Below are 17,511 nucleotides of genomic sequence, written 5' to 3'. Positions count from 1 at the left end.
TACCTCATACAAAGTTGATTCTTTTTTCTTCAGGGATTTTATCTTGTCATAAACTTTGTAATGGCAAAATCGACCTCCAGTTCAAGATAATTCCTTTTTCTTATTGACCATGACAGTCAAAGGGCTTGACTTTTAATTCAGTTTCCTTCAAACAGCTGAGGCCTGCTGGGACCCAATCATCTTGCTGTCACTGGTGTTTTAACAGTATTTTCACATCATGGCTGACCATGTGCTTTTAGAGTTCATCTCATTGTTTGTAGGCATAAAGTCATACAACCACGGAAAGGGACATTTAAAAAAAAAAACACTTTGAAAGAGGACAGAAAGACTTCATGCTTATGTTTCATTTTCATTGATGAAAACTGCTGTAGAAAAACGCGGTATATCATTATGAAAGTGTATAAAATATTGGCAACCCCAACAATAACACATCTCTATTAGTACGTGGGTTTATTGACGTAACTGAACAACAATGTATAACATTTATTCATTTCCCACTGAAAGGCTTTTTTCAGTGAAACTGTTTTTACATAGATCCAGGCATTAAGCATTTTCAGTGACGACCTGCAGTAAAAAGGGTGAGTCATGGGAAGAACCAGAGGTCTTTTCCAGACTTTCAATGGGACTCAATATTACACTTTTTGTGCAAAAGAAACCGCTAAGAGATGCAATCGCTCTATGAATGAAGAAAAGCTAGGAACATGAAAGGTGCAAGATAGTCCAAAGGTTGCAAATAAGAACAAACAACTACACCTCTCCCACGTACCAATAAGCTTGGAATCTGAAACAAGCTCTGGCAGCAAACTAAGAATGACAGTCTATTTCCTGTGGTTTATTAAGTTTTGACCCCACAGATGAGACTGCCAGAAAAGCAGCTGTACTTTAAGTGGTCTGGACATTTATTCATCTGAACATAAACAAAGATCAGCTCATTTAGATCCCTAAGTTCCCACTCAGCTGTCGGGACAAGGGCAGGCCCGGTTCAATGGAGGCCAAACATAAAAGGAGTGGATTTGGGGCGAAGGACCCCTGGATTGTGATAGATTCCCTGAGTCATCAGGACCCTCAGGGGCTTAAGGCCCGAAACAGAAGATTACTGTTCGCCTTAGCACCATTGTAGTGGCCTCCATGGCACCCTACTCTGCCAACAGATTCCTAACCATGGTCAATATAACCATGTACACCCTCGTAGTGACTACATTTTTAGACCACACACAAAATTATTCATGTAAACCAAGGCACTACAGTTAGTGATAAACATGTACTTCATAAATATCAGGGAACGAAAGTATCTCAAATAGTTGAAAACAACAGAGCAAATAAAGGAGCCTAACCCTAAGTTTAAAACAAAAACATTTAAAAGAAATACTGCAGCTATTAACTAAAAGATACAATTTAATAACACGGTAAAACACTGGGTAGTGGAAGGATTAATTTGCAAAATATAGAATTATTTCACAGTGAGGTTTAAGTACTCATAACAATCTTCTGGTTTTAGTAGAAACAGACAACCACTGATGTACATTTTTTCACATTTTTCCCCCAGTAATTTCTTCCCTTCTACCAGTTCATATAGATTAAGACATTAATGTGCTCAAACATCACACTATCGGTTGACAATCACCTCTTGCTCCCCATTAGGAAATTACCTTTATCACTTAACTGTGCGACTAGAGGGAAAGAGGGCACAGTCACTGAGTGTCACTGATAAAAACATGAGAAGTACCACATCCCATTTACTCCAATCTGAACACATTGTCAGAGACGTGGTAGGCAAACTAGACCACAGGTGTTCCCTATGGGGTCATCATTCACGTACACATTACATTCTTCCATCAAATCTGGCATTGAAATATCCTTTAACATATACAGGTTTAAAAAAATAAAATTAAAAAGCCACAGGAGCAACCCTGACAGAGAAGTCTTGCAGGCAGCCTTCTCCAGAGAAAGTATGTAATCTTTAGTTAACCCCAAGGTCAGCAAACGTTCTTGTGGTGTTAATGTTAAAAAGAAAACAGCTGAACTCCCAGCTCAACTAAAAGAGTCCTGGAGTTTATTGACCAGTTTGTTAAATGTCCCAGCTCTTCACATTGTTGAAAAAAAAAAAAAAGAAAAATAGCGTCTCTAATTACTTAAACATTAAATTATCCTGAATGTTCTATTAACCACCATTAAGGAGTTCCTTGGCAAGTGTTTGATTTTCCCACCTATTTAAATCATCCTTCTTGGCAGAGACCACCATACCAGTGGAGTCACTTGTCAAACGTCCTTTGTAAGGGTAATAAGTTCCTTTTTCCTTAAATAGGACCAAAACGCCTCTGTCGGACACTGAACAAATAAAAAAGTATGCATCCAAATCTTTTTCTGTTCATGTTGGGAGAACAAGCACCCTTTTCTACCCCAAAAGGGGCCAGGCTATTGCATTGAGATACCACGAAAGCCAAGGTCTCCACATAAAAGAGGCCCCCCTCCTCTGGACCCCGTCATCCACGTGTCGCCTATTCTTGGCCTTGACCACCAAGTACCATCATCCATTTACTTCATTGAGTGAGTACTGGGGTTTGGGGGGTGGCGCCGAATTGACTGTTCCCTTTGGCCCCTCTGGCAAATGCACAAAAGGGGGAAAGGAGAAGACGTGATAAAATGAGACCTTCCCCTGCGGTGGGTTGAGGGGCCCACCAGAGAGGTAGCTCCTCAAGGCCAATGAATGGTCTCCACAGCGCTGGAGGCCCTGGATCTAGTCCGCAAATCGCTGCAGGAGATGGTCCTCCCGCCTCAAGCTGCCTCCCGCGCCCCCGCCCCCGCTGTCCATGAAGCGGTCACACGGGAACTCGATGAGGTCCGCCTCGCTGAGCGCGCACACGGTGGTACGCGGCCGGTGCGACTGGAATCCCGAGAAGTCGGCAGACACGCCGGTGCCCATGGAGCGCAGGGGCCGTCGGGTGGAGTACATGTGGCGAACGTGGACAGGAGCCCCTCCCTTTCGCCTGGCCCGCAGCTTCTTCCGCAGCCAGCGTGACGCCCAGGCAGCCAAGGCCAGGAGCACTAGCAGCGCATTCACCGCCAGCAGGGCCAAGGTCAGCAGCTGGTAGTCGACGCTGCTCCGGCCCCCAGGCTCGGGCAGGGTGACCAGCCCTGCGCAGTGGTCGCGGGGGGCCACCGGGCAGACGCGGCCCCCAAGCACGCTCTCTACGCACACCAGGTAGGGGGTGTCTCCGCGCAGCTCGCGCAGAGTGGCCGAGTCGCTGCGCTCCGGCAGGTAGACGAAGCGGTGGAATTTTGGCTGCTGGCCAAAGCGATCGAAGAGCAGGCGGAAGCGCGCGCCGCCCAGCGGCCGGGGGCTGCGGAACTCCCGCACGGCCCAGCGTACCGAGGCGCTGTCGGCGCCCACCGCCTCTACCGTTAGGTTGCACAGAATGAACTTGTTGAAGTCGCACGGATCGGACACCAGCGGCGGCAGGCCGACCCCGCCGTGGGACTGGGCGGCGCTCTCTTGCTGCTGAACGGCTAGGAGCTGCTTCGCCGCACGTTGCCAGGGGTCGCCGGCAGGCAGTGGCGCAGAGTTGGGCGCAGCCGTCGGGGTGGGTTCCGCATGCTCAGGACCAACCAGAGTCGGACGTCCCAACTCGGCCTTCTCGAGCAGGTCCAGGGGCTGTGGAGCCCACTCCGCGGCAGCAGCGGCGGAGGGGCCCGGCTGCTGGAGACCTGGGCCCCGTCTGCTCAGCCTCAGGGCGCTGCGGTTGCTCAAGAGCTCCCTGGCTGTCCCATCCCAGGCTACCCCCGGCGGTAATCGCCCCCGCTGCTGGGGCTGCGGCTGCGGCGGCAGCTCCTCTGCGAGGCCACCTGTAGGGGGCGCCATCTCCCCCCCGGTGGCAGTGGGTAAGGGCCACCGCTTGCCATCGGCTGTCGGGGAAACCGACGGCGAGAGATCTGCACAAGTCCCATTCTGCAGTTGCTGGTCGTCCAGGTAATCCAGGTACTTCCCCCTCAGGGCCGGGGGGTGGCGACACTGCACAAAGACCGTGAGAAGCCGGCCTTGCGAGTGCCAGTCGCCCATCCATCGCTTCAGGCCCCGTAGCCGGCAGTCGCAGGTCCAGCCGTTGCCATCTAGATCCAGGCGGTAGAGAGCCGGGCTGGCAGCGAAGATGTCCCCGGAGAGGGCGCTGAGTGCGTTGTCGCGTAGGCTGAGCTCGCGCAGCCGGCCCAGGTGGCCAAAGATAGTGGGGTGCAGAGCGGACAGCTCGTTGCCGCTCAGGTCCAGTGCCTCCAGGCTGTGCAGAGGCTCCAGCAGCGCCACTGGCAGTTGGCTCAGCCGGTTGCCCTCCAGGCGCAACTCACGCAGGGCCTCCAACCCCCAAAAGGCCTCCGGCGCGAGGTGCGTGAGCTGGTTGCCTCTAAGTGAGAGTAGGCCGAGGCGCGGCAGGTGCTGGAAGACTCGCGGCCCGAGGTGCTGCAGGCTGTTAGCCGAGAGGATGAGGGTGGAAAGTGAGCGCAGCGGTGCGAAGGTGGCCGCGTGGCGTAAGGAGGGCTGCAGTTCGTTGGCAGAGAGGTTGAGGAAGCGCAGTTTGCCCAGCTGGGCGAAGACGTTCTTGCTCAGAAAGCGGATCCGGTTGGACTCCAGATGTAGGTAGAGCAAGTTGCCCAAGGGAGCGAAGACCGCGTCCGGCAGTGCCCCCAGGGCGTTTCCATCCAGCCGCAGCTTGACAAGACTCTCCAGGCCCTCGAAGGAGCCGCGACTCAGGCGGCCGATCTCGTTCCCGTTGGCGTAGAGGATACGCAGCTTGCGCAGTGGGGCCAGCGTGCCTGGGGCGAGCGCCTGCAGGAGGTTGTTCCCTAGGTAGAGCTCCTCCAGTCGCGAGAGCTTCTCGAAGGTCTTGGGGTGCAGAGAGCGGATCTGGTTGTACTGCAGGTCCAGCCGTCTGAGCTGTCCCAGGCGGTGGAAGTCAAAGGCCGTGATGTTGGTTATAAAGTTGCCGCCAAGGCTGTAGGTGAGCACGTCCTGGGGGCTCGGCAGCGAGCTGGTCTTGGGCACGGCGCGGAGCCCCCTGTTGGTGCACAGGAGGTGCTGGGGGTGCTGGCAATCGCAGCGCTCCGGGCACACGGGCTCGGCCCGCGGTGGAAGTGCGAGGCAGCCGCACACCACAAGCAGGAAGCGCACGGCGCGGGCAGCCTCCATCGCCGCCCGCCCAGCGTGCAGCGGCCGGATCGTCCTCTTGGCCCTCCGGCTCTGTGTCTCCTCTGCATTCCCCTTGGCCTGGCCAGAGTCGCTAAATGGCCTCTTTCGGACTCCGCTCCGCGGTCCAGCCCCTCCTCCGCCCTTTGTCCGGTGGCTGGCCCGGGTCTCTGCAGGCGGGCTTCGCTCAGCCAAGTCAGGCGGCGCAGGGCGCTGCGCGAGCTACGGGTGCTACTTGTTGCATTTCTGCAGAAAAAATGTTTCTCCGGGTGCGCGTCGTGGGGTGGAGGGGGGAGCAAGAACTGAGGTTTTTGTTTGCAGCTCGAGTCCGGAGAGCTGGATTCCCTGGCACGGATTCTCCCCGCCGAGTGGATTCCCCAGCTGCAGGCGGGAGCCCTTCCAAGAGCTGCTCGGGGCGCGGCTTGGCTGCTGCGCCGCGGCGGCTCAGCCCCCGCAGCCCGCGCCTCCTCGCTCTGGGTCCGGGACTGGGAGTGCGGTCTCAGTGGAACAGCCGGGGGAGGAGCCGCGGTGCGCAGGCTGCGTCCGGAAGGGACCCAAGTCGGCGAGTGGCGAGGAAACCGGGCGGAAATTCGTTCTTCCCACACTCTGCCCCCCGGGGATGCAGGCGAGGAAAGAGGAGACGGCGGAGGGAGGATAGACCCCGGCAGGGGGAGGAGGCTCCGCGTCTGGTCAGCCCAAGTCCGGGACGCCAAGTGAGAAAAGTAGGGATTAAAAACAGCTGTACGAGGCGGACACGCTGGGCTGGGGGCGGGGGTGGATTACCGGTCGAGCAAACGGGATTTGCAGACAGAGACCTTTTTATTTTAGACGAGTACACCAATGTCTTCGGATCAGTAGGAGCGCGGCTTGTTTTACTGGTTTTTAAGTCACTTGCTCTTCCAGGTACCACCCTGCGGGAAGTTTGGGCAGCACGGAGTCCGCCAGCATTCTACAGAAGTTGTGGGGAGCACAGTTTGTCTGCAAAGAGCTGTTGGCGGGCTACTGTCGGCAGAGGCTAGGTCAACCCATTCTAACTGTGGCGTGTTTGGGTTTTTGACGTCGATGGTAGCGGAGGAGAGGCACCGCCCCCTTTAGGGATCTGAACTGAATTATTTGCTTGGCTCTGCTTTAGGCTAGAGCATGGAGAAAGCTCAGAACTGGTTCTACCACCGTGAAAGTGCCTCTGTCAGATTTTGGTGATTTAGTCTCATTAATTCCCCTCCAGTCTTCCAGCCCTGCACGTGTGCATATATATAAAATTACCTTACCAGACCCTCCGGTAACTGCTCCCTGCGGGGGTAGCTGGGGGTGGGGGAGGTTGCTCCCCTTTATGTCTGGGCTTGCAGTGATCTTCAGTCTTTAGGCCCAAAAGTTCTCAGGCCTGGCTTAGTTGAGGAAGTCTCATCGTTTCTTATCAATAGAGAATGGAGCATTTATCAATTGCTCCTTTGAGGGCAGCCCCTGCTGAGAAGAGAATGGGCAAGAAAGAGCTGTTAATTACCGTTTGTTCATGCAAACTATCTCGCGAAAAATAAAAGCCCCCTTCTGCCCACCCCACCCCAAAGTGTTCAGAAAATGTAATTTTTAAGGACCTACTCTGTGGGAAATTAAAGGAAAGAGACGTATCTTCCCCTCAAGAAGCTGACGATCTGGAGTACATTTATGTGGTTTTCGTATGTAGCCCCAATGGTCTCCGTGTCTGTAATGCTACCCGTTCAGACGTGTGATTCGTTTTCAGACCATCTCTCTCTTCCAGGAGTTCAAGTGGTATTTTGTTTTAATCTAGCAGTACTTAGATCCCCTGGTAATAAAAAAGTGGAGCTGGAAAAGCAACCCCCAAACTGCATTAACTCTATATTTCTCCCAGTTACCAGGCAAGAGGCATCTAGTGAGAAGTTAGCATGTGCCAGGCCTCAGGATGAACAGCTTCTTAGGGAGACTGATGGGCAAGGCGCAGTGCGGGCGGGTGGTAAGAGCTGTGCAGTGTGGCTGTGGGAGCCCTGAGGAGGAGAACTCTGCCTGGACTGAGAGCAGAGGAAGGCTTCCAGCGTCAGGAAGTACTGAGTATTACCTAGATGCAGGTAAGAAGGGTGCTCAGAGGGGAAGCGTGGGAACATACGCAAGAGAGTGATTTAGGAACCGCCAGAACTTCTGTCTGAATCTTTGTTGATGAGATTTTTTTGACATCTGTATTTTTTGATAGTGTCACACAACCCTTGCTCGTACAATGACTTCCAAATAAATATTCCTTATTGCCCTTTAAGGATGTCCAGCAGGCAGTTGACCTAACCATACCCACACTGCAACATCAAGAGCTATCTCCGCCTAAATAAACCAGGTGCTATACAAAGAAAATGTTATCTGTCTAGTTCTTGCCTTCTAGAACCTTGGAATCTGCAGTGGTTTGTGTGGGACATGTGTTGATAGAACATCCAGACCCAGGTATTCACATAGGTAAAGCAGACTGTATATATTTTGTATAGATACTGTATATATAAGCATCACTCTTAGAATAGGGCAACCTGGGTCCCTATCCTGAGCCCTGTAATTTAGAGGATCATGTTTCAGTCCTCCTCTGGTTGTGTCAGCCCCCATGAGAGCAGGGTTTGGGGCTTCCAAAGGGATGTGCCCACCCACAGCCCCAATCCTGCTCAGGGTTCCTGGGACCCTGGAATTCCCAACTCAACTGCCCAAGTCTGTACAGGCCTTTCCCCCATCTGTCCTCCTGGGGATCAGTCATGCCACAAGTCTATTTACCCCTGGGACCAAGGGAAGGCCAAAGAACAGCTATGCAAAAAGAACCTGGAGGTGTGGGCTGGTATTTCCACTGGTATGCCCAGGAAACCTTTGGGAGACTCCTGGTAATTCTGGAGCCAGAGCTGAGGGGTTCGGGGGAGGGGCCTCGGGCCAGGGATTTCTCTCACACACTAACCCTGGGCTTCTCAAATATTTGAGACAGGCCTTGTCCATATGTAGCATTTTAGGAGGAGAAAGTACATGGATTTAGAAAGAACAGGGAGGAAAATTACAGGAGTACGTAGGAAAGCATTTTTTTAAATGTTAATTCTATTTTATTATAACATGGCCTATACCTAATTTTCTATAAAAAGCAATAATTTTTAGTAAAAGCAATAATTTTTAGCAAAAACATAGTTGTCTCCATTTAAATGCCTATCTCTTAACTACATAATGTCTTTGTTTACAGGTGGATCCAGGCTTGATCAGTTCCCAGGAGGTTCAAGTATTGATTATGCTTGAATGTATAATTTGCATAAACACAAGTGGACATCCAGAAAGAAGTACTGTTCATAAGACAAACAAGAGCTTTGTCACTTCCCTTTTGGAAAGCTCGCCCTTTAATTCTCAAGCACACTGTGGGTAGTTTCAGAGGTCAGGAACACAGGCAAGCTGGTTCCATGACACATATATGTGTTGTAAGGGTTCTCAGGTGTTCTTGCCCAGGCATGGAATCTTCTTGAGCTCTCCAGGGACCAGGGATGTACAGTGCTTTCTTCCCAAGCAACCTATGGTTCCATTGAACTGCAGCTGCAGAGGCAGGAAGGATCTCAGGCCATGTGTTCAACTGCCCCTAGAGCTGACCTGAGTTGGCCCCGGCTGCCCTGGTGCAGGACAGGTTAGGGGAGGAGAGCTCAGGCCAAGCCCCCACTGCAGGGAGAGGTGGGCCTGCCAAGCTTGGCTGGAGCAGCTTTCCGGAGCTCACTCAGGGCAGCCTGCAGGGACGGCAGCTGCTTCCTCAGCTCATGTGAGCCAACCCCAGACAGACAGTATGGCCCTTGACAGATGAAGTAGGAAATTGAGACGCCCCAATGGTCCCTTGGCATGTTATCAAATGCCCTCCCCCAAACTCTATGTGAATCGGCCTCATCTTTGCCCCAGTCTGAGAGACAAGTTTCTTTGCCTTAGGGATGAGGAATGTGAAAAGGAGAACCCCTGGTTTACAGTGTATCTGCTAATTCTTCATTTTCCTCCTTAAGGAAATATAGGAATACAGATTCCCTGCTAGGTATCTGCCTTATTAAATCAGAATCCCTGGGGGGAGGGCTGAAGTCCCGGCACCTGCATTTATAAACCATCCGATGATTTTCATGCACACTAAATTTTGAGAAAACTAATAGACAGTATTTCCAAAACACCTGTTCACGATTGACAGACCGTATTCGAATAGCAACAGTGGTAATGATAAGCACTTACATAGAGCTGAGTGCCAACCAGTGGTCCAGGCACTCGGCCTAACGGAACTAATTTATTTCCACAGCTATCTTGTGAGGTAGGAACTATCGTTTTCCCCATTTTACAGCGGTGGAAACTGAGGAGCTTAGGAATCCAGGACCCTAGGCCCACCCCAGAGAAGCTGATGCAGAAGAGGGCCTGGGGATCTTCAGTTAGCACATTCCCAGGTATTGTCTAAGGTACTGAACGAGAATTCTTAGGGGCCTGCTCAGACATGTCAGTGTCTCCTTGGCTAGGAGTCCAGGGATAGAAAGAGGAGTGAGACAAAGCTTAGCGTGGCTGAGAGATAAATGTACCCGAGAAGATCATCCCAGAGGCTGGTGCCATCCTATACTAAATACATACGATGAGCACCATTTGCTGTGATAGCCCTGATCTTTCGAGAAGAAAACAATCAAGAACTAAAACCTCTGTGGAAAGCATCCGTCCACCTAACCCTGTATGTGTTTAAGGCCATTGCCAAGGTAACACACATTGCTCCCAACACACTGGGTTTTATGTCCAAGGAAAATCCTTATCCATCAGTTCAAAGATGCCTGATTGTTTGAAACTGACATGTATAAACAGATTGCATGACTTCAAGAACTACAGTGACTGACTGTAGGCAGTTCTGGCAAGCTAAAAAAGGAAAGGCAGTTGTTGACTGAGCATAATGACTTAGGCAATAAGGCAAATCCACACACTGTTTATGGTCACAGTATAAAGTTTGTTTTTGTGTAACTGACATTTTATAGCAGTAATATAATGGTGTCCTCCCTGAGAATAGTATTGAGTCAGTAGCCTAAGGAAATGCTTTAGGTATAAAAGTGTCTCTTATTTCTAAATAAGTACTCTAAAATATTTGTCCTCTCTAGGAACCACATCGGTAATTGTGTTTTATGGTACAACTTTCCATTATTCTTTTATTTGGATTTCTTCATACTGCAGTAATAACATTTATTTAGTCATATATATCCCCACCTAGCTGCCTCGTTTTGTTTCATTTTTGTGGTCCTCACAGCTGTTGTTGAATTGTCAAGGGGTTTTTATAAAAAGCTGGAAGAAAGTTGTTAAAGATGTCAACAGTTATTGTCTTTACATGGTGAGAGACTGAATAATTATTTATACTCTTTGGCGTTTTCTACATGATGTACAATTACGATGTATATTTCTTTGAAATAAATAAAAAAGTTTATAAACAAATGCTTTCATATCTAAAATCTGGTTTGAACCTCAACATAAGTCTCATGAGGCCGTTAGGTGAGGATTAGTCATATTTCCAGTTTGGGGAGAGGATGCTGAGAGCTAGAGAAGTTAGCTGACTTCTGGAATGATCTGCCACTGTAATGATAGAGTGTAGACCGCAATCTAAACCATAGGCTTCTGACCCCAGATTTTTATAGTTGGACCTTGCTAGGCACCCTGTTGATACATGCCTGTATGTACAACTAATGAGGCCAGTTTGGGGTGATGGTCAAAATAGTTAACAACTGGTACAGTAAGAGCATCAGCCAACAAGGTCTGGCACTGCCTGCTCAGGGCAGACGGAAGCCATGAACGACAAGCCCAGCCGTGCCAGTGCCCACCAACTGAAAGTGGACTCCTCTGTACTTGATTAAACGTTTTGAATGGTCCTTCAGATGTCTTTTTTTTATTTTTTAAATAATACATTAAAAACAATTTGCTTAAGGCTTGGGTAAAATCATCAGTAACCATGAGATACAGCACACAAGCTTTCCTGGGTCCCAAGTTCTTTCTAGATTGCAAGCTTGCTTGGCACCTGTTTCTCCGGGCTCAGGTACATTACAGTTCCTCAGACTTAACAACAGAACCTTGACAAGAGGGCAAAGATGACCAACTTGGACATGAGATTCGTTTCTGAATTTATAATTCAGAAATTATCTCCCACTCTCTTTGATGGGCTGACAGATCTATTTGAAGGGAATTTAATTCTTAAAATGTTACTATTTTTCTCACAACCTGATCTAAATTGTTATAATTAATGGCTTGAAAATATTTGTGGGGGAACACCTCTTTTGATGAATATTGACGTTAAAGATTACCAACTCATCCTTTAAAATTTCAGTGATTTATTATCAAAACCTGGATGTACAAATGTCAAGCACCCCCCACCCCAACTCGTCACCTAGCCCCCCCCGCCCCCGAGCTGCAGATGTCTCTTTATTCTAAAGTCACTGGATAAGGAGGCAATGTCATACCCATGTCGCTGAAAACCGTGGCTGTATCCTGGCAAGAAACAGTCTGTCAATCTCAGTAATGGAAATAATCTTGGACAGTCCAATAATTGACTACATACAGTGTAAATATCCTCAAAGTGTTTGCAGATTTCATCAAAAGGCCAAATGTTTTTTACTTAAGACCAGGAACATGGCAGGAAAGGAAATTAGAGGAAGGAAGCATCCATCCCCTTTTCAGAGTCTCTGTAATTTTCCATAAAGATTTGCACTTTGATTATGTTTAGTAGCACCATATGCTGGAGTGTGACTCAAGATCAAAGGTTCCAGCCATCGCCCTGGATCTGGCTGCAGGCATGATCAGATATTTCTGACGGTAGAGTGCTAATGGATCAGTAAGGACACTCCCCTAGCCCCCCGTGTGTTCCTCTTTAACTTCCAAAATATAACTGATATGCCTCAAATGTGAATGCTTTTAGCATCTTCTTTTATTGTCCGCTATAATATGTTGTAGGTTGAACAAAAAAGTCGTTATTACCACTTAAAGGTACTTAGAAGTAAATAATTTTCAAAAGCTTAATGTAAATTGTCAAGTTTTGTAGTATGATGGCCTTAAACATTTGAGGAATGAGGGCATTGTTGGACACTGCTTTTCTTTGATTGGTGAGTTTTTTTTTCTCATTCTACTTTTCCCTATGATCAAAATTTTCAACAATGAACATTTGGTTTTGCAGTTGAAAGTCTGTGGTAAAATGTATATAATACCATATTCACTCTTGCTTTCCGCATTGCCCTGCCATGTCCTTCTTCCCTTGTTACAAATGGTTTTTCTTATAAACCTTTTTCAAAAAAATCAATCTTGGTAATGGAAATACTCTTGAATAGGCAAACAATTTACTGTACATAGTGTAAATACCCCCAAGCATTTGCAGATGTCAGCAGAAAGCCAAACATTTGTCAGAAACTACACATGAGATATGGATAGGGTGATCAGAAGATGGAATCCACTTGCTAGTGTAGGTCTCTGACCTCGTGACACGTCACAGTCTCTGGCCAGTGGTTCATTTCTCACATATAAAAAAGGACAAATCATACTTGCCCAATAAGAATTTGGGGAAATGTACGTAAAAATGCTTAGAAACTACAAGTGTTAGAAAATCGGATTGTTGCTAACATTTCAACTTCACGTGTGTCTTCTTAGTAAGAATCTGAGGTCCTATACGGCATGTCTGAGTCTTGTGCTCAGCTTTTTGGTGTCTTCTGTAACACCCACCACAGGGTCTTTTCTTAAATTGTACATCTTTAACAAAGGTGGAGCAAAAAGGTAGGGGAGGAAGCCACATTCTCAGGTAACTGGTTCTTCTACCTTTCCTTACAGAACGGTCGGTTCTGTTACCATCTTTTCATTGTCTCCTTGTTCTTCTCCAGGCTTCCTCGGCCCAGAGCACTCAGTCCTCTGTGCACAGTTCTCCCTGAATAGCTGTACAGACAGGCCTAGATTCTGGGCTAGCTCTGTGGTCATTTAGTTCACACAGTGACTCATTGGACCACTCTGGGCATCCGTTTGTTGCTCTGTAAGGTCATGTGGTTATAATACATCAGTATTTGCCCAGAGGGTTCTTATCATCAGTAATGACCCCTGTAAAGTTAAAAGGTTATGAGAGAAAAGGAGTTTCCGTGGTCAGGATGGGTCATACCCCATGTTTCGTTCTTGGAAAGTCACAGTACACTGTAGCACATTCCAGGTTTTGAGAAATCTTGTGGAAAAGAAATAAAAGAAGTGGGGAGAGGTGGACAGAGCTAGCACTGGCGGGTGTTCCTGGGAACCTAGCCAATTTGAGGAACATTGAAATAAATGTTCAGTGAGATCCCTTCAAGCTTTAAATGTCAAGGAATCTATTGCATTTCTTCCATGGAGTATTTTTCAATATCATTGGAATTGATAAAGTTCGTTAAATATGATGTTTTATGTAAAATATGCACATTATGCAATGGAAGGTGCTTTTCCGCATTGTGCTTGTCTGATCTCAACAGCTCATGATATCCAGCTCATGATATTAATCCCCGAGGAACAGGATAATATATATCAAACTTGTCTCCTGGAAGACTTCTTTGCTTCTTCACCCCTAAGTTGTCAAACTAGCAAATTCTTAGACTTGTCTTTCCATCATGATAAAGGTATTAGAACCCTATAGTTGTAAACACCATTTGGCATGTTGACAATTCTGGGCAAAATTAGTGTAGACTCTTCAAAAGTGTTATTTAGCCACTGTGCTAGCACTGGTGGGGTGTTCCTGGGAAACTAGCCATTTGGGAAAAGTTCCAATAGTGACACCCTTAGGCTACTCACTCAAGTATCCTTGCATGTAGGAACCCCAGTGATAATCAGTGCATGACTCTTATGATTCCCTGAGGTGATGGGATATGATAAGTACCAGCTTAACTAAAATTCCATGGTGGGTTTCCATCTGAAACAGGTGACTACAAACACCTGCCAGAATACTGAACATCAATGACTAGCATTTACAAAGTGTTTATCGTGTGCCAGGCACCATTCTAAGCCCTCTAGAAGTATTAAATCACTTACTACACCAACAATCCCATGAGAAGAGTACAGTTATTAGTCTCATCTTGTAGATATTGCAGTGGAAGCACAGAGAGGTTAAATAACTGGCACAAGGCTGCACAGCTAATAAGTGACAGAGGTAGGAGTTGAACTCACAGTGTATGAAAATTATTAGTCATACTTTTCACATGAATCTTTGGCTCAGTGTCCTCATCCTCAGTAGAGTAATTTTTTGACACATAGCATTTTCCCAAATATAATATCTCCCCTTTCATACATGTTGTTTGAACTATAGAATTTTAAAACATGATTCTGTCACAAGTGGAATAACAGCAAGAAGTAGATTCCCAGAGTGGTCAAAGGAGTCACTGTGTGAACTTGGAAATTTTCCAAGCCACCAATTCCTATTCACATGTAATTAGGTCAGATTTTCTTTATTCCTACTATAGGTGTATATTCATAATCATTACGCTATGACTACTTACCATATTGCTTCCTCCCTCATCACCATACTTATTTTTAAATGAAGAATAGCCTTTAGTATATGTGCGTTGTAGAAAGCCAGAAAGTGTAGATAAGCTATGATAAGAAAGTAAACGCCGTATTTCCACTGTGGTAGGCTGGATAATGACTCTTCAAAGTATCTATGTCGTAATCCCCAGAACCTGGAAACATGTTAGGTTACATGGCAAAGGGGAAGTAAGGTTGCGGATTGAGTTAAGCTTGCTAAGTAGCTGAACCTGAGATGGAAGAGTATCCTGTTTTATCCAGGTGGGCCCAATGTAATCACAAGCATCCTTAAATGTGGAAGAGGGACACAGAAGAGAAGTTCACAGGGATGCAATGTAGGAGTTGACCTGTTGATGGCTTTGAAGATGGAGGAGCGGCCCTGAGCCAGGGGATGTGAGCAGCCTCTAGCAACTGGAAAAAGCAAGGAAATAGATTCTCCCTGGAGCACAAAGAAAGGAATGCAGCCCTTCCAACACCTTGATTTTAGCCTGTGAGACCCATGTTGGATGTCTGACTAGCAGAAATGGAAGATAACATATTTTTATTGTATTAATTCATCAAGATTTTAGTAATTTGTGTGGCAGCAATAGAAAACGAATACATCCACCAACCAGAGACTATTGAGTGTTAGTTAATCTTTTATTATATGTATTTCAAGATATTCTTGTACACATACATGTATTTTTTTAACTCAAACAAGATCATATGTTATAAACGGCTTGTTTTCTTTTAATAATCTTTGTCTTTCCCTATCAACACATTTTCATAGCATCCAATATCTCAAACCAATTGAAATTACCCTAATTGTCCCCCAAATATTTTCCCAAAGCTGGCTTGTCCAAATCAGGATTTAGGTCTGGACCATGCACTTTATCTGGTTTGTATGTCCCTTAGGTAATTAAAATCTAAAACAGTCCTTTTTATCATCTACTAATTTTCTTGCTCAATGTTTGTCTGATTGCTTCCGCATGTGGTCAGTTAGCTTGCTCTTCTGTCCCCTGTATTTCCTGTAAATTGGAAGTTAGAGCTATAAGCTTATTCATGTTAAATTTTGTCTAGAGTACATTTTGGGTGCTTTTGTGTTTCAAATGGCATTCCATTAGGAGGCACATGCCATCTGGTATCCACCATGACTGAAACTCCGACTGTCCTCTGGGGTATGGGATGGCTGCTGAGCTTGCTTCTGGAGAGTGATGGTGTTTATTTGTGACCAGAAAGCATCCTGTGTGGAGTTATTTCAATGCCATGCAGATGTGCAGTTTCCCCTCCGCCATTCACTTAATGGCCAACTCCATTTCACAATCCTTGATTGAATTCATGTTTGTTAGAAATCACAAAAAATGATGATTTTCCGAATGTTATCATCTCTTCTATGCTTCTTAGCCGCCATTCCTTAGCAAAGGACGAGAGCTACGTATTTGGTTACCCTGAGAAACACTTTGGTCTAGGGAAGTAGAAGTGCTTTTAATCGTCAATTCTCAGTGGGAGGAATTTGTTAGTAACAACCTCAGTGATGACAAATGATTTTTTTCTGCCGGTCTAGTTTCGAGGATCATTTATGAGTTCACTGATTTTCACAAAATCAGTGTGTTTCTTTCTACAGCTAGTCTGTGTGATCATGTTACCCATTTGTTATATATTTAGGTTTGTTTTTCAATTCTAGGATTTCTTCTAGTTGTAAATTTTTGATAGGTAAGGCATTTATATAATTCAATATCAAAACTAAATGGAAAAATATTCACTGCTAATTTCCATCCCTGCTCCCTCTACCTCCTATTGCTCCCTCCTTCTACACATGGTCAGATATTATGGTTTCTTACATGTCCAGTGTAGTGCGTTTCTTTCTCTTTTTTGCATATATAAGTGTGTACGTGTGTGTGTCGATATATAACCTTATTTTAACTCCTTCCCCCTTTGTACACATACCCCTTGTTTTTTTTCCTTCACTTAATGAGATATTCTGGAGATCTCTCGGTATCAGTACAAACAAACCTTACTCATTTTTTCTTTAGAACTTCTTAGAACTCCATTGTGAAACGGCCTGTAGTTTGTTCAACCAGTTCCCTGTAACTGGACACTTGCAGTCTTTCTAAGCTTTAATGGTTGCACACAGTGCTGCAGTGAATAAACTTGTAGATTTATCATCTTGTACTTGAGCGCATGTAAATTTCGGTAGACTCCTAGAAGTGGGATTGCTGGGTAAAAGGATTATTACACTTGTAGTTTTCTTTATGTTTGTAGGTTATCCTCCAATGGCTCAAATTCTTGACTACTATGCTAAACTGCTCCTCAAAGGTTGGTCTCATTGTAGAGATGAGTGTGTGTCTGTTGTTTTAAGGAAGCCTTAAAATAGAAAAACACTGACAAGTATTTGCCCCCAGAGTATTATAAGTCTTTTACAGAACGCATCCAAATGGCCACCACTTGTGTGAAAAGATGCTCCTCCCCACTGGTAATCAGGAAAATGAAAGAAAGTAACACCTAGTAAGGAAAAACATTTTGAAGCTGGTAACACCCTACCAGCAGGGAAGTTGGTACAAAATACACGCTTCTGATAGAAATGTAAATGACTGAAGTCTTTCTGCAAAGCAGCCTGACAATATCCATTGAATAAATGTGAAGAGAAACATGTCCTTCAACACAGCAATTCTACTTCCAGGAATCGAGCTGACAAAAATAAATGCAGCAGTAGATTTTTAAAAATCTTTTTTAGTCGTAGCAACGATTATTCAATCATAGCAATGTTCAAAGTAGGCAGAAGTAAAAGAGAGTGAGAGAGAACTTAATATCTCATAAAAGAGAACTATTTGAACTAAAAAAAAAACAAAGGAAACCAC

At 46.2% G+C, this 17,511-nt stretch overlaps 2 protein-coding genes across 3 annotated transcripts; one reads left to right on the top strand and one right to left on the bottom strand.

Annotated features, from left to right (window-relative positions):
- Positions 1–433: 433 nt before the first annotated feature.
- Positions 434–5,211, bottom strand: TRIL (TLR4 interactor with leucine rich repeats). The gene has a single exon (XM_033088644.1). The coding sequence runs from the start codon at positions 5,174–5,176 to the stop codon at positions 2,738–2,740; it is 2,439 nt and encodes an 812-aa protein (XP_032944535.1). The 5' UTR covers positions 5,177–5,211; the 3' UTR covers positions 434–2,737.
- A 29-nt stretch (positions 5,212–5,240) lies between these two features.
- LOC117012401 (uncharacterized) lies at positions 5,241–7,528 on the top strand. Of its 2 annotated transcripts, none has more exons than XM_033088646.1 (2): positions 5,241–5,886; positions 6,077–7,528. In XM_033088646.1, the coding sequence occupies exons 1-2, from the start codon at positions 5,272–5,274 to the stop codon at positions 6,266–6,268; spliced, it is 807 nt and encodes a 268-aa protein (XP_032944537.1). In that variant the 5' UTR covers positions 5,241–5,271; the 3' UTR covers positions 6,269–7,528. The 2 variants fall into 2 exon arrangements, with proteins under 2 accessions (XP_032944537.1, XP_032944536.1); XM_033088645.1 differs by having other exon boundaries at positions 5,241–5,895.
- The last annotated feature ends 9,983 nt before the right edge of the window (positions 7,529–17,511 follow it).

This window comes from Rhinolophus ferrumequinum, chromosome 20 (assembly GCF_004115265.2).
Source record: "Rhinolophus ferrumequinum isolate MPI-CBG mRhiFer1 chromosome 20, mRhiFer1_v1.p, whole genome shotgun sequence".
NCBI classification, from domain to species: domain Eukaryota; kingdom Metazoa; phylum Chordata; class Mammalia; order Chiroptera; family Rhinolophidae; genus Rhinolophus; species Rhinolophus ferrumequinum.
This window is presented reverse-complemented; position numbering and strand designations above follow the sequence as displayed.